The 14,107-nt window shown below is 36.5% G+C and overlaps 1 protein-coding gene across 1 annotated transcript in view; it reads left to right on the forward strand.

The window, feature by feature from the left end:
* The window catches only part of ARMT1 (acidic residue methyltransferase 1), a 10,606-nt gene extending 2,639 nt beyond the window's left edge, over positions 1-7,967 (forward strand). The window contains exons 4-5 of the mRNA XM_055714988.1: positions 1,384-1,549; positions 2,563-7,967. Coding sequence (XP_055570963.1) covers positions 1,384-1,549; positions 2,563-3,330 — 934 coding nt within the window. The 3' untranslated portion in view covers positions 3,331-7,967. The remainder of the gene's footprint in view (positions 1-1,383; positions 1,550-2,562) is intronic.
* Positions 7,968-14,107: the final 6,140 nt, after the last annotated feature.

The following is a 14,107-nucleotide window of genomic DNA, read 5'->3' on the forward strand; positions in this document are numbered from 1 at the left end:
AATTTAATTTAATTTAATTTAATTAATTTAAAATTAACACTTTTTCTTCTTCCGTGCAGCAGCATTTGAAGCTTATTAGGTTTCTTAATTCTTTGGTTTCAGCTTGGTCTACATGAAAGCTCTTAAGCTTGACTGTATAGCTTGACTTTCTTGCAGACTAATGTGCATTGTAATATGAAAGTTATTTAGCATTTCTAATAGGTTTGTTAGTCTAGAATTATCTCTTAAGACATATGTTAGTCTAAAACACAAGACTGCGAGAGCCAGTAATCTGTTGGGCATTCTGACTTGTTTTCCTGCTTGAAATCTGAAGTTACCATTTGAGAATGGTTTCTTAAAGCAGTAGACCCAGCTTAATCAGCCCCTGTTGTTCATTCTACACCATCTTCTTAGTTACAGCAGTGTTTGCAGACCATATGTTGCATCAAACTTTGGGAGCTGATCCTGGTTAAAAATAACTTGGCAGGAAAAACTTCTGCTGGTACTGTGGAGGGGTGCCAGTACAATGTAATGGGGTAGGAATGATCAGCTTAAGTTCCCGCTCCTGCCAAAATACTTGAAAGCTCCATACGTGCTGGATTTGCCCATAGTATTACAGAGGTGCAAACACAGTAATGGGACTCTGTTTCTACTGCTGTGTTGCATAATTTGAACACTTGTAGCAAAAACTTCAATATGAGATGGATCTGCTGGGTTGTGTTAAAAAAACTCAGCAGATATTTTCATTCCTAAGTTTTAAGTTTCTTGACCTTCGTTGTTTAGCTGCTCTTAAGCATATGCTTGGATGAAAGTTCAATCATTTGTCAAAAGGTGTACATTCAAATATGTTTCATAATAGATGAGGCTATTTTTGACATATTACAAGAACTGAATAGTTTTGTCATCTTTGTCATGTTAATTTTCTGAAATCCTACTTAAAAACTTCCCTAAGAATAACTTCATATCACTGTAAGAGATTTTGGTATGGAACATACACTTCAGCGTGCACAAATGTGCTTAAAATTGGGCAAGCAAATTCACTACATTAGTTCACTTGTATGTTACAGTTTTAATTCTCTGTGTCTGAAGACTGGAGTTCGAAATTGTCACTGTGTGTGCAGTTCCCAGAATTGTGCAACTGAACACTTGTTCACTTTCAGAATATGTTGGTAGAAATATAAAGATGTATTGTATACTGTCTGTTTCAGTGAGATATGGTATCAGGCTGTTACTGAGATGTGTGAAAGTCTAGTGTGACAAATTAGAAGTTTAAAACCTTAACTAGGGCCCATAGTATGGCCTAAAAAAGTTGAGCTTTGAGCTTGCATTTTGAGGTGCATTTGGTGTGCTGCCATGGAAAATGTGGCAAATGTGTTAATATATTTGTTCTCCTTCTACATTTAGCCCGCCTATTGACAACTTTGATGTATTTAAGGAAGGAAAAGCTCAAAATTTCTTTGAATCCCAAGAGGCTGTTATTGCCTTATGCACTTACTTTCAGGAACTTCTTAAAAATATCAAGGATCTAGATGAAAAGCAACTTCAGGAGGAACTTTTTAAACTGCTGCAGGTAAACTAGTAGTGCTTAACATATGAATTTAAAACATCTCTCCTATGTAACAAAAACTTGAGGTTATAAAGAACCTGAACTTCACCTGGAAATTAAAATATAGGCCTTTTGTATGTAAAAATATGAAGAAATTCTGACAGCTATACTGTATTGCTGCTGCTCTGGAAATACTTAGATTTTGGTTGCTTGTATTAAATGTGACATTTTCATTATACTGCTGGTCTTCATTTTGTATTTGAAAACTCCTTCAAAACCAGTATCTCTAAAACATTTTAAGACAAGTTCCAGGTAGCCTTTTTGTTATTTAACTATTAAATTGCAAAGCACTTCATTTTATTGATGCTCAGAAAATTTTTAGGCTTCTTTGGAAAAAAATGTTAGAATTCAATCTGAGCCAAAAGTAGTTTAAAAGCTTTTAAACTTTTATAATACATATATATACACATATCCAATATAATAAACTTTTATAATATAATGGAAAATAATACCTTTGGGTAGAATACAAAATATCATGATTACAAAAAAGTCCCTTAGCTAGCAACAATGCATACCAAGTGTTTGATGAATCTTTATAAAGACCCCATCAGTGTGTACTTAAAATAAAAGTTCTTACTTGACTGCATGTAATAAAAAAGTAAACATGCTTTTATTACTCCTTTCTTCGTGTACCCACTGATATTTTCTGGAATTACAGTATGGAGAGTATTTGTGTTTTAAGCTTTGTGATCAGTGTATTTATGCTGATCTAAATCTCCCACCTTTGCCAATTCTGATGCATTTTTCTGATGCATGCATAAATGTACAACATTGTTTGGTTTCTTCCACAAAATCTTGTCTATATTAAGATTTCTGCGCAAGAAGTTGAATTTTATTAAGGCTTGGAGGGAAATGTGGAGTTAGTGCCTGCATGTCTCTAAAATGAAAACAAAGAAACAAAATCTTTAGTGTATGTGAAGTTTAAAATATAACTACAGTGAGACTTAGCAAATGTTTCTTTTTTTCCCTCCTTCTAGGTGTCATTGTGGGGCAATAAGTGTGACCTTTCTTTTTCAGCTGGTGAAGGCAGATCTCAGAAATCTAGTCCTTTACAGTCCCTGGAAAACATGATACCTTACATCTTAGTGAATGATATGGAAAAACTTTGGTCACTGCTTGTAAACACCAAAAAAAGAAATACAGAAAAAAGTAATGTTAGAGTTGACATAATCCTGGATAATGCTGGATTTGAACTTGTAAGTGATCTTGTGTTGGCTGACTTCCTGTTATCATCAAAGCTAGCCGATGAGGTCCATTTTCATGGAAAAAGTATTCCATGGTATGTGTCAGATACCACAAAGCATGATTTTAACTGGACTGTTAAACAACTGCAGTCAGCTAATCATATGTGGATGTCTAGATGTGGGATAAACTGGGAGGGGAATTTGAAAAAGGGAGTTTGGGTTTACCATGATCACATGTTTTGGACTTTGCCACATGACTTTTCCAGTATGGCTGAAGTTGCTCCTGACTTGTATGCTGATCTACAGAAGTCAAACTTGCTTCTTTTCAAAGGTGATTTAAACTATAGAAAATTAACAGGAGACAGAAAATGGGAATATACTGTTCCGTTTTGTCAAGCCTTGAACAAGTTTCATCCTGCACCTCTCTGTAGTTTGAGAACACTAAAATCTGACACTCAGGTTGGCCTAAAACCTGGACAGGGTGAACAAATTCAGGCTTCTGAACCTGAATGGATGGTAAGTGGAAAATATGGGGTGGTTCAGTTTGATGCTGCTCTCTAAATGGTTCCTAATACTCTGAAAGAGATTCCATCTGAATTTTAACTACTTTCTCTGTTCCGTGCTTCACTTCAGCAGATTCTTTGTTTGCGCTTTTTCCTCCAAAATGATTTGTTGGTTTTGTTCAACAAAAGACTTTGTTGTACAAAAGTTTACAAACTGTCTTTGTATACATAAATCAGTCTGCATTTCAATATATTTTGTTTTCCTAATGTCCTGTGTCAGCAAATGTTTAAGATAAACATTTATTTGTCCATAATATTTTTTTTTTCTTCATCAGTGGGTATGAGAGTTCATGGCTAACAAGTGAAAAATCTGCTTCAGAAACCAGTTCCTCAATCCCACATTAGCATGTATTTACTTATTTCAGGATAATTTGTGCTCCATATGCCATGTATTGCATGAAAGTTAATATTTTAGAGAATGCAGAAATCAATTCCAGATAGGTTTTTTGGAACTCATTGTAGGATCATATTTTAAAATTGTTGAAAATTGAGTTGACTTCTACCAAGATTTTATTACATAATTTGGTTTTTGCTTGCTTCATGTCTCCATGGACAGGTAACTTTTGATGTTTTTTATATAGTTGACGGTATGTTGAGAGAAAAGTTCGTGGGTGATACCTTATAAATACTGATTTCAAATTTGAAAATTAAATTTTAATTTTAAAATACAAGTAGATGTTGCTAGCTGGTTGCCTGTAGGAGGGGAGTTGTCCCACCTGGTGGGAAGATCAATGGCAGAAAGGACAATCTCACATTAAGAATATGGAAGATATTGTTTATCTAAGAACCTCTACCAAAAAAAAGCACACAAAAAATCCCACCAGACAAACCAACCAGCCAACCCAACCGGTTACATTGATTAGATTTTAAATTTAATACAGATTTGAATTAGAGGTGGCCTGTCTGCAGTGTTTGTGTTTCAAGCACTACTGCCTCTTTCTGTTGTGATAATTCTCTGTCAAAAGTATTTTGTTGTTTTTTTTTTAAGAAGGACGCTGTCATTTGCATGGGGGAAATACAACCCCAGTTGCACTGAGAAGTATATGCTAGAGAATTGTACACCATACAGGTTGCTGCTAATTGGAACTGTTAGATGCCCATTTCTTCTCTCCTACCTTGGTCTCAAATTCTTCAGAATTTTTGGGAAAATTTAGGGATAGTTTAGTGAGTGACATGAAATGAAAGTGGAAATGCATTATCCATTTATAAAGGAAAAACTGAAATTGAGTCTGTCAAGTCTTAAAGTACTTCTGAGGTTTGAAATAAGACCTCTGATAGGGGACTGATGTAATGCCAGTGATAACCACAGGTTTGTTAGAAAACAGTGACAGCATAGAGTCTGGCTGGGTTATGTCCTCGTCTAGAGCTGCTAAAATGCAGTGAGCTTGCCCCTGGTAGCCAAGGTGGCTGTGTTGTAGAGATCAGGAGTAGACAGCAGGAAAACTTCTATCTCACATATGTCTTGCACAGTGAAAAGGAGAGCTCAGAAGTGGCCCTATCTGAATACATTCTGGAAGTGGTGCTATGGCAAGGGAGCTGGAATGACTGTGTGGTTGGTAGAAAGTGGATTTAGAAAGACTTTTGCACTTATGGTTAACCTAAGACAAGAATAAGCTTTGGCAGGCCTAAAGAAGTGGGAGAGGGGGAAGTATTTGATACCTATTTCGGGCTTTGAAAATGAAGCTGGATTCCTCTTCTGGTCAGTGAAATCACTGAAAAAGCATGTCTTCCAAAGTGGAGAGAATCAGCTGCTGCTTATTGTGTTCATACAATAAAGATCTGTACAGTGAATAAATAAGCTCCAGCTGCTGATGACTTTGGTTATTTTTGGTTGTGTTCTTCTTACATCTGAAAGTATATTAATATTTCAAAGTTGCAAAGTCAAGTAAGTATTCAAAAACAAAGATGCTAGGAATTTCAGGAGGCAATGTGATATTGTAGGTAGGGTTCTACTTTTGAGACCTGGGTTTGGTGTTCTCATATCTGTCGTATCTCTGGCTTAGTACTCCTAAAGTATGAATTCATGCTCATCCTTAGGCACCTGATTAAACTGCGTAAGTTAGAAACCCAGTCAAGAGCTGAAGGTCCGAGTGCTGAGGGTCTCTGACTGGAGAGAGCTCAGGGGGCTCCTGTGAATCTGGGCACTGGAGCCTGTTTCTCGTCTGTGAAAATGCTGTTAACTTGTTTCAAATGCACTTTGAAGCAACAACTTTGGGTCAAGAGCAGAGGGATGGAAGTTGTTGAACACATGCAATGCAAACTTCCCGCATTGTTCAGAGAGACAAAATGATTACAGGAAGAAATCTGCATTGCCTGCGGACAGATTGTTTGTAAGATTTTTGCTGTGTGCTGGCTTAATTTGCTGGGGAGGTTTAAAAGTGTGTAATGGCCAAGAAGAGAAAGGATTGTTTCACTATTGAGGCCACCCTTGAACAGTAGATTTGTCTTTTACACAATCTTTACACAAACTGAGAAACTTGGTTTCATTTTTCACTGGTGTTTAATGTGTGTCTCTGCCCAGGTTGCTTTCGAGCTGTTATTTCTGGGAATTCACGATGCAGATCAGTGCAAATGAATATTCCGAAGTTATGATAAATAGAATCCTACAAAATGCTAAATCACCTAGGAGATGCAGCAGTAATCACTCAGTATTACTGAATCATCTTATTGGAGATTGTTGCATTAATGTTTGTGAGGAAGTAGGGTGATTTCATGAGTACTGTAAAACGTAGTTTAACTTAGATCAGCATTTGAATGCTAATGTAAGATATAATGTCATGCTGAAAAAAAAAGGAAATACATCAAGTTAGTTCTGTTCTCCAGTTCATTAAGTGACCACTTTTGATCTTTTGCCCCTCACAAAGAGAGGTTTATGTGGTAATATACTGTGTGGCTACATAGTTACGTGAGGAAAGTACAGCCATAACTGCAATTACAGCTATAGAAGTCAAACAAGTATTTGGAAATATTTGCTATATATAGACAGAACTGAAGGGGCAGCATACTTTTCTGTTTCTTGGGTTGGCTATGTTTTTGCAAGAATTGGATTGATTCTATGATATAAAAATAAATGGTGCTGTAATGCCAGTGTTACATTCTCCCATGCCACAAAGAAGTAGTGAAGACATATTCCAATGAGGCACTGTGCTCTGCTGTTGCGTTCGCTACAGTTTAGTAGGAGATGCTTTTGTAGATACTCAATTACTTGTGGAATACAGCTTCATAAAATGGCAGCATGTGCCTACTGCATTTACGTGGAATTTGCTGTTATACAACATAAAGCATATGTTATAACAATAGCACATGCTATAATACAACTTTTTTTCTTCTTGAGTATTCAAGAAAGTTGCTTCTGTACATCTGTGTTACAACTGATTACCCAAAACACTTACACAGCATAACTCAGGAGCTGCCTGTTTGTGTACCCAAATTCTTGAGATTTTATTCATTTCATGTGCCATTTGAGTATTTGTAGCAAAAACATGGGCATTTTCAGTAATTCTGAGGACCACAATAGACCAACATCTTTTGACTTACATTTTTTTGTTCTACCTTTTGAGAAACTCTACTTGTAAATCAGTTTTTGATAGCAATGATTTGATTTGTGATGAAACAGGAGGAAAAGTAATGTCACAGGCACAGTGAAAGCCACTATACACAAGTCTGAATACTTGATAATTCATTAAAGAAGATATGATAATTCTGTATGTATATAAGGCTTCTTAAAATAAATAGATGTGGAAAGTAAGTTGATTGTATGACTGGAAATGGTTGCAAGAATATTGAAATAAGATACACAATTTTGTGCAAAAGTCAAACATCGTTATAATATTTTGGGGGCTGGGAAAGCCAACTTAAAATTATTCAGGTCTTGGTTCCTGAAGTTGTTTTCTCTGATACAGATGTTATACAAAAACCTGTAAACCATACTTATCTAATGAGGTGCAGGAGATGGGTATCATAAAATGTTCCTCCTCATCAAGATTGGGGCAGTATTAAGGAATTTCCTACCTTGTTACTTTATCAATATTCTTGTCCAAATTTCAAGACTTTAAAGCATTGATTGAGTCTCTTACAATGTATCTGGTAATTACGTAAGGTTGGTGCAGCTGATGGTGTCGTTATCAGGATCACTTCCCAAACTGATAGGTGTTCCATATGTTGTCAACAAAAATGGAAATTTTTTAGTGTTACGCTTGCTGTAACTAAAATATTTCCAAATCACTTTTTTTTTTACACACCTTACTGATGTCCCATGAACCCTAACTATTGTTGAAATAGTTCCTTTAAAGTTCATAGTGCACTTCCATTCATGGTTGAACTACTTAACTACTTGGTCCACGTGAAGCATGTTTATCTCCTGTACTCTCAGTCAGTGTAGGAAAAATGTTCACTCTATTGCATGATAATTATCACATGAAATATTTTTAATCTAAACCCCCTGAAATCATGTCTAAAATGGAATTTTGTATGGAACTTAGTTTTTTTCATTAAACTGTTTGTTTGCTTACAAGCGTTCTGTTTACTCAGAATTACGGAACATAAGTTTGGGATTATTTTTATTTAATGTCAGTTCAAAATCACCTAAGACTTACCTAAGAATTTTAAAATAAAACTGAAAACGTGCTGGTTTAAGATGGTCCTTTTATTTCTTTCCAATATGGTAGTTGCAGAAAGCACGTGGGAAAAAATTTCCTCTACCATGTTTTCTTTTTTGTTTGCATTTTTTTTTCTTTAAGTTTTCTTTTTTGGTGTGATTTTTTTTTTTTTTTGCAGAACAGGTTTTCAAAATTCCAGTGAATTTTTATTGTGGCTGATACAGATATATTTCTATTTCTATTATACCTAGGAGGCCACTTACATAGATTTATATGAATAAATTAATCCACATTCTGTCTCAGCTTTACAATTGTGAATCCTGCAGATACATTGTGAGAAGGGTTTTAATTTTAACTGCTTTTTGAGGTTTGCCTCATTTGGCTTTGTTTACACTGGTAAATATAAAATGTCACATTATGATCATATACAGTGAAAGAAAATATTCAGTGCTTGTAGGCTGCTTTTGGTTTATCACTTTTCAGTAAGCTAAATAATCATAGTCTTTCAAACTTACTGTGAACAACAATTTTCATGTTTTTAGGAATTTCTTTTATCTTTCTTAGTATTCCACTTACTTCTTCCAAGTCTTTAATGAAGTAAAAGATTAAGAGCTGAGCAGAATAAGGTAAGATATATCAAGGTATATATTACGGGCTTTTTTGTTTGCTTCCTTAATGTTAGCTACCTGATTACTGTGGTACTATCATGGTAAGACTGATGCTTTCTAAGTGACTGTAATTGATAAAGGGTCTGATGATACCATTAGGTGCATCTTTCCATGTGCATTTCACACTGAGTTTTGCCTGCAATTGTGGTATATCATTCAGTGATTAATTTTAAAGGAGGACTTGGTTGTTACCGAATGTGGAGATACAGTGCCTGATACCTGGGCACACTGATGATGGGAGGCGGAAGGCGTCCAGGCCTCCTGTTCCCTGTATGGAAGTGGCTGTACAGAAACCCTGTGTCGTCAGTGCAGTGCTGCTTAACCCCGACACCAGGTGCAGGAGCATCTCACCCCTGAAGTTCAGGTACCTGCAGAGAAAGGGTTTCTGCCCTGTTACCTGTTAATGTAGTGAGTACTGGGTTAGAGGTAATCACACAGAGATTCCTTGAAATAGCTGAGCAAGGCTCAATCTTTAAAATGCTTGTGTGTATTAAAATAACACAGCAGAGAAGGACCTGCAAGCTGGTGAATCCATGCTTTCCTTCAATGGTGTGTATAGAAAAGTTGTTCAGGAAAATGAGACCTGGCTTTTAACAGCCATTCATGGCCTGAAATAGGTTATCTGCCACTTCCCAAGAAAACTGGCTGTCATAGATTAGGAAATGTACTGGGTTCTACTCCTAGATGGCTTATATACATCTATAATTATTATTTTGGTCTAGGGTCTATGTAAAATACAAAACAACTCTGGAAAAAGGCTTAGGGTCCAGGAGTGACTCCCTTTTAGCTAGCTGAAGGATCCATCCTTCACCTGCTCTTCCTCCTGTCTGGTGACTCTTGTGTTACGTGCCTAATGGCCCTATTTCAGCCCAGGGAGTAGGTGTCCCCATGGCCTAAGGTTAGGGAATTAGGAGATGGATAAAGTTCAAATTCCTCCATGCAGAGAAGGGCCTACAACTTGCTGTGAGAGCTCTGGTATCTTTACATGAATTAAAAAGTATCCCTATTTCTACGTAATCGGCCATGTTCTTGCTTTCAAGCAGTCCTGAACTAGAGCTACACTGGGATGCCTTTGGGATGTGTTGGATATGCAGCTTTGACTGCATCAGGGGCATTAGATTTGGCCCTTAGAAGCTTTGCTGCTACTTTTCTGGATTCTTAGATCCAGATGGGACATTAGCAGGAGCAAGTTGCCCAGCGCAAATCAGGGAGTTTCCATACATATGTGGAAACGTAAGTTCCACATACAGAGAATTTCCAAAATAACTGCATTAATGGAGTTTAGACTTTCAAAGCCTTTATATCTGGTTTAACTTCCCCAAACTGAAAACCACCTAATATTGTCATCAGCAGCTTTTGAAGAAGGAACTCTTAGATTTTCGAAGAAAGTAATTTGTCATAAATTGTCTGGATTTTTTTTTTTTTGTTACCATACTTGTGTTTCAATAGCTGCAAGTATCATTCAACGGATTTTTTTGCCTTTGCTTTTGTTTAATGTTGTGCACTTACTGCTGATGTCCTGAGCTGGAAAGCAGCTGTGCAAAGTGTTTTATTCTGTGTCCTCTCCTTTGTCTCCACACAGAGATAGAGATATGTCTGTGCATAAATAATTTTTAACCAAATATTTGCTTATATGGACATTATCTTAGCACTCATCTTGTTTCTCCCTCACTAAAATGTAGCTTTTGCTTTGGATATAACACTTGAATGTACAAGTAAAAAAGTTTGACTAATTTCTAAAACTTGAGGATATATTATTTTGAAAGAGTAAGTACAGTGTTTTTACACCATGAAGCTTAGCATTTTCATTATTTCTGTTTGCCTTGTGTTTCAGAATTGAACTTTTTGGTTTTAGTCCATGGTTATTCTGCCCTTACAAGATAAGAAGGCATCTAGCAATGCTATCATAAAAATGTTTGGTTACTGTTTTGTCATCCAAAGATATTAAATATCTGCTCGTGGGCAGGCTAAACTGTTTTTTTGCTGCATAGGAGATCTTGAGTAAAACCTCTCCAGAAGTGACTTCTTTTTCCCTGACAGATGGGAAACGACTTCCTCAGACTGAAACAGAACAAGGTCTCAAAAATAATACATTAGTCAGGATGAGTTTGGTACAGTGCCCTGGGTGATGCTCTCTTTGTGTTGAGAAAGGAATGTACTCTGAATAATTAGAAAAGATAAGGTGGGCACCTGAGGAAGATAAGCTGAACAAAGAAAATTGAAAGGTCTACTCCACCTAGATCCCACCTATTGTGAATGGAATGATTGGGTGTCAAAATATACCTTATGTATATTATATATATATATATATGTATGTAAAGATGTTGTGTAACCTCTCACAAAAACTGTAGAAAATACCTAACTTTTCCCTGAAAACTTTGGAGCTAGTTTGTCCGGTGCGAATCGGCTAGCTCCCCGACGTTGCACGAAATAAATACCTTTGCTGCTTAAAGACAAAATTAGTCTCTGAGCAGTTACTCAGTGCCATTTTGGCATCAAGGCCTGAAATGGGAGGAATCATGCCTAAACAGATTCTGTGTTAAAATCTCACTTCTTTCCCAAGTCTGATTAGTTCCACCATATGCAGGCATATTGCATTTTTACTACTTCTCTTTGTCCCCGTGGGGGATTCCAGGGTTGTAAAACCAGCTGATTTATCTCTTACCAGAAGATTTACTGACCCCACAAGATGTCTCCATTGGTTTAGCTGAGCTGTGCAAATTGACTTAGGATGAGGACAGTGTTAAACTCGAAGTTTCAGGGGAAAAAAGGGACTCCCGTGTTGGTTAGGCAGAGAAACTGCTGCACTCAGGCTTAAGCTTGTCCACTATGAGATTTACAGTAGTAACTGGTAACAGACACAATTTACACACATACAACTTACACATCTTGATAAGTTCATGATACCGTCTCTCCAGTTTCCCATATGAGCCTATTTTTTCCTGATAATACAATTGGATTAATACCTTTCCCACCTCGAAGTCTGTAAATGTGTTACGAAGTTACCTCCAGGGAGGCAGTTATCTCCCTTTGTTGACGGAAGTTGTATTTTCAGCCATATGTTTAGGATCTCTACATCAAATTGTCTGTCACTGGTCAGGAGCCAGACTTCTGTGTCAGCTGGCAAAAAAGAAATGAGAGTAAGTCCTGTCTTGACTTCTTTATTATTTTTGAAGTAGGTAAGCTGAGAATAAGACACACTTCAAGAAAACTTTCTTTACCACATGATGTGATATTAGTGATTTGAGGGGGTGGAGGAGGAGCACAGCTTGGTGTTGGGACATTCTGTGCTTTTGGAGTTGATACTTTCTGGAAGGCAAGCAAATGTGAACCTTGGCAAGTTATGCCCATGACTTTCATGCAAAGAATATGAGAAAATGTGGCTGTTTTAGTTATTCTAGCTAAATTTGTAGATAATGAAATCCTGTGGACTAAATTTCCCCTGATTCTCTTATGGAGAAATAAATTTCATCTTTTTTAAATGTTGCTAGTGTACAATACTTTTCTCTCGGCTACAGCTGCTCTTAGGTAATAGGTGTCTGAAATGCGTATATGCATTCAGGAAATAATTTCAAATTTGTGTGCATGATAAAACACAAATACTTTACTTTCTCAATACTGTGTTGATGTCAATGGATTAAGGTTAATAACAGCTTTTTTGATAGTGTTAGTAAAAAAAGAAATTTTGTTTTCAAAGCTAATATTAAATGCTTTTATTCAGTCTTTTAATCAATTGTTATGATGTATTTAAATTACAAGATCTGTGAACACTAGAATTAATGAAGCAAAAGTTTATTTTTCCCCTGGATTCTGTCCCATGAGTACCTGAACAAAAACACCTGTAGTAGTTTGTCTCATTTTCTGATGAGGCATTTTGAAAAAAAATAATAACAAACCCCCCCAAACCAAATCAACAAATGAACTTCAGTACAGGTTGTAATAATACACAGACCTGTACTGCAGGCTTTGCATACAATTGGGGCATCTCAGAGTTCATTCTGTGCTTGGCTGTCTGTGTTTCACAATATTTGCAGGAAATTCAGCATCATTCTGACTTAACCTCTGTCAGATTTGCTTGAGATTTGTTAAGAACTTGGAAAAAAAATTGTTAAAAAATTGTCTGCATGCTTGAACACTGTGATTGCACTTGGTTCTTTTGAAATTGGTTTAAAAATACAGTGCCAAAAGATGCATTTTTTGGTAGTGTTTTTGATTTCTTTAACAAAAATATTTAAAAGCAATTCAAATAATAAAAATAAGATCTCATTAAGGAGTTAAGAATTCCATTCTTAAGAATGAGTTTGGCTCTGAGACCTTTGTGAATTCTTTCTTGAGGAAATAGTGCTGCAGGGACCTCTCTCTTACATCAGGTCAGTCTCTTACAATGTCTGTGCATCTGTACATATCACATAAGTGGGGCTCTAATGTTACTTATTTCAGTTTTCTTTTTATTAAGTTCTCAGAAGTCCACAAACTGATTTGCTAGCAAAATACAGATACTGACATGTCATTTTAGCCTGTGGCATGCTACATGCTTTGAAAGACAATCTAAGCTGACTTGTGTCACTTGCTAGGGAATCTCTGGGTCAAGCGTCCAGAAACATGGAACTGTTTGGGGTCCTCAGAACAATTGCTCTCCATCCATCCATATCCCACAAGATACAAAGGATGTCTCCTTCACTGAGTGAGGAGCAAGCTATCCACATCATCATGTGACTTTTAGCTTGGAAATTATTTTGATATGTCCGTTCTCATTTACTTACAGAAAATCTAATTAGGAGCAGATATTTAGGAACCTGCAAAACTATCTCAATTGTTAGATTTTTGAGTGTAACAGGCACTGGAATTGGGGTTTCATATCCTAGATCAGTTTTAGCATAATTCCTCAACACTGAGCTCTTTCACAGAAGTGAAAGATTGTAGTAATTTTTAAAATTATTTTCTGATTTAAAAATTACGGTGACTTTACTAGGTACATACGTTCAAGAGATTCTGCATCATTCTTTGCTCAAAAAGGCTAACATCCCATCCATGTATTTTCTCTAACACAACATGAAGAATCTGATTCATGAAAAGGACTCCTTGAAATTATTTTAACTAAAAATTGTGAAGTAATCTTTCCTAGGTCGTTATTTCCTGCCACTGTTAAGAAAAAAGAAACATGGGGTCTTTTTGAGAACTCTACCTGTAGTATTTAGTAAACAAGCCTAAAGCATTTTAAAGTGTGTCATCCTGTAATAAGATACTTTCTTCTTAGTTGTAGCTTGAGGAGTGGATATTGCACCCCCTCAAACTGACCCATTCTTTTTTCTGCTTTTCTTCATCCTTTTTTTCTTGCCTCTTTTGTTACTCTTGCTACAGTTCATCAGATTCATTGGGGTTTTTTTAAAGCCAAATAACTTTGTAGATCTGCAGTAAGATACAGCTGCGTAAGTGTTCTCTCCCCATCGCCAAGGGCATAGAAGTGGCTGAAGTATAGCTCTTGAACCAGCTGTGGCACTGCAGGACT

Source organism: Falco cherrug, chromosome 6 (assembly GCF_023634085.1).
Source record: "Falco cherrug isolate bFalChe1 chromosome 6, bFalChe1.pri, whole genome shotgun sequence".
NCBI classification, from domain to species: domain Eukaryota; kingdom Metazoa; phylum Chordata; class Aves; order Falconiformes; family Falconidae; genus Falco; species Falco cherrug.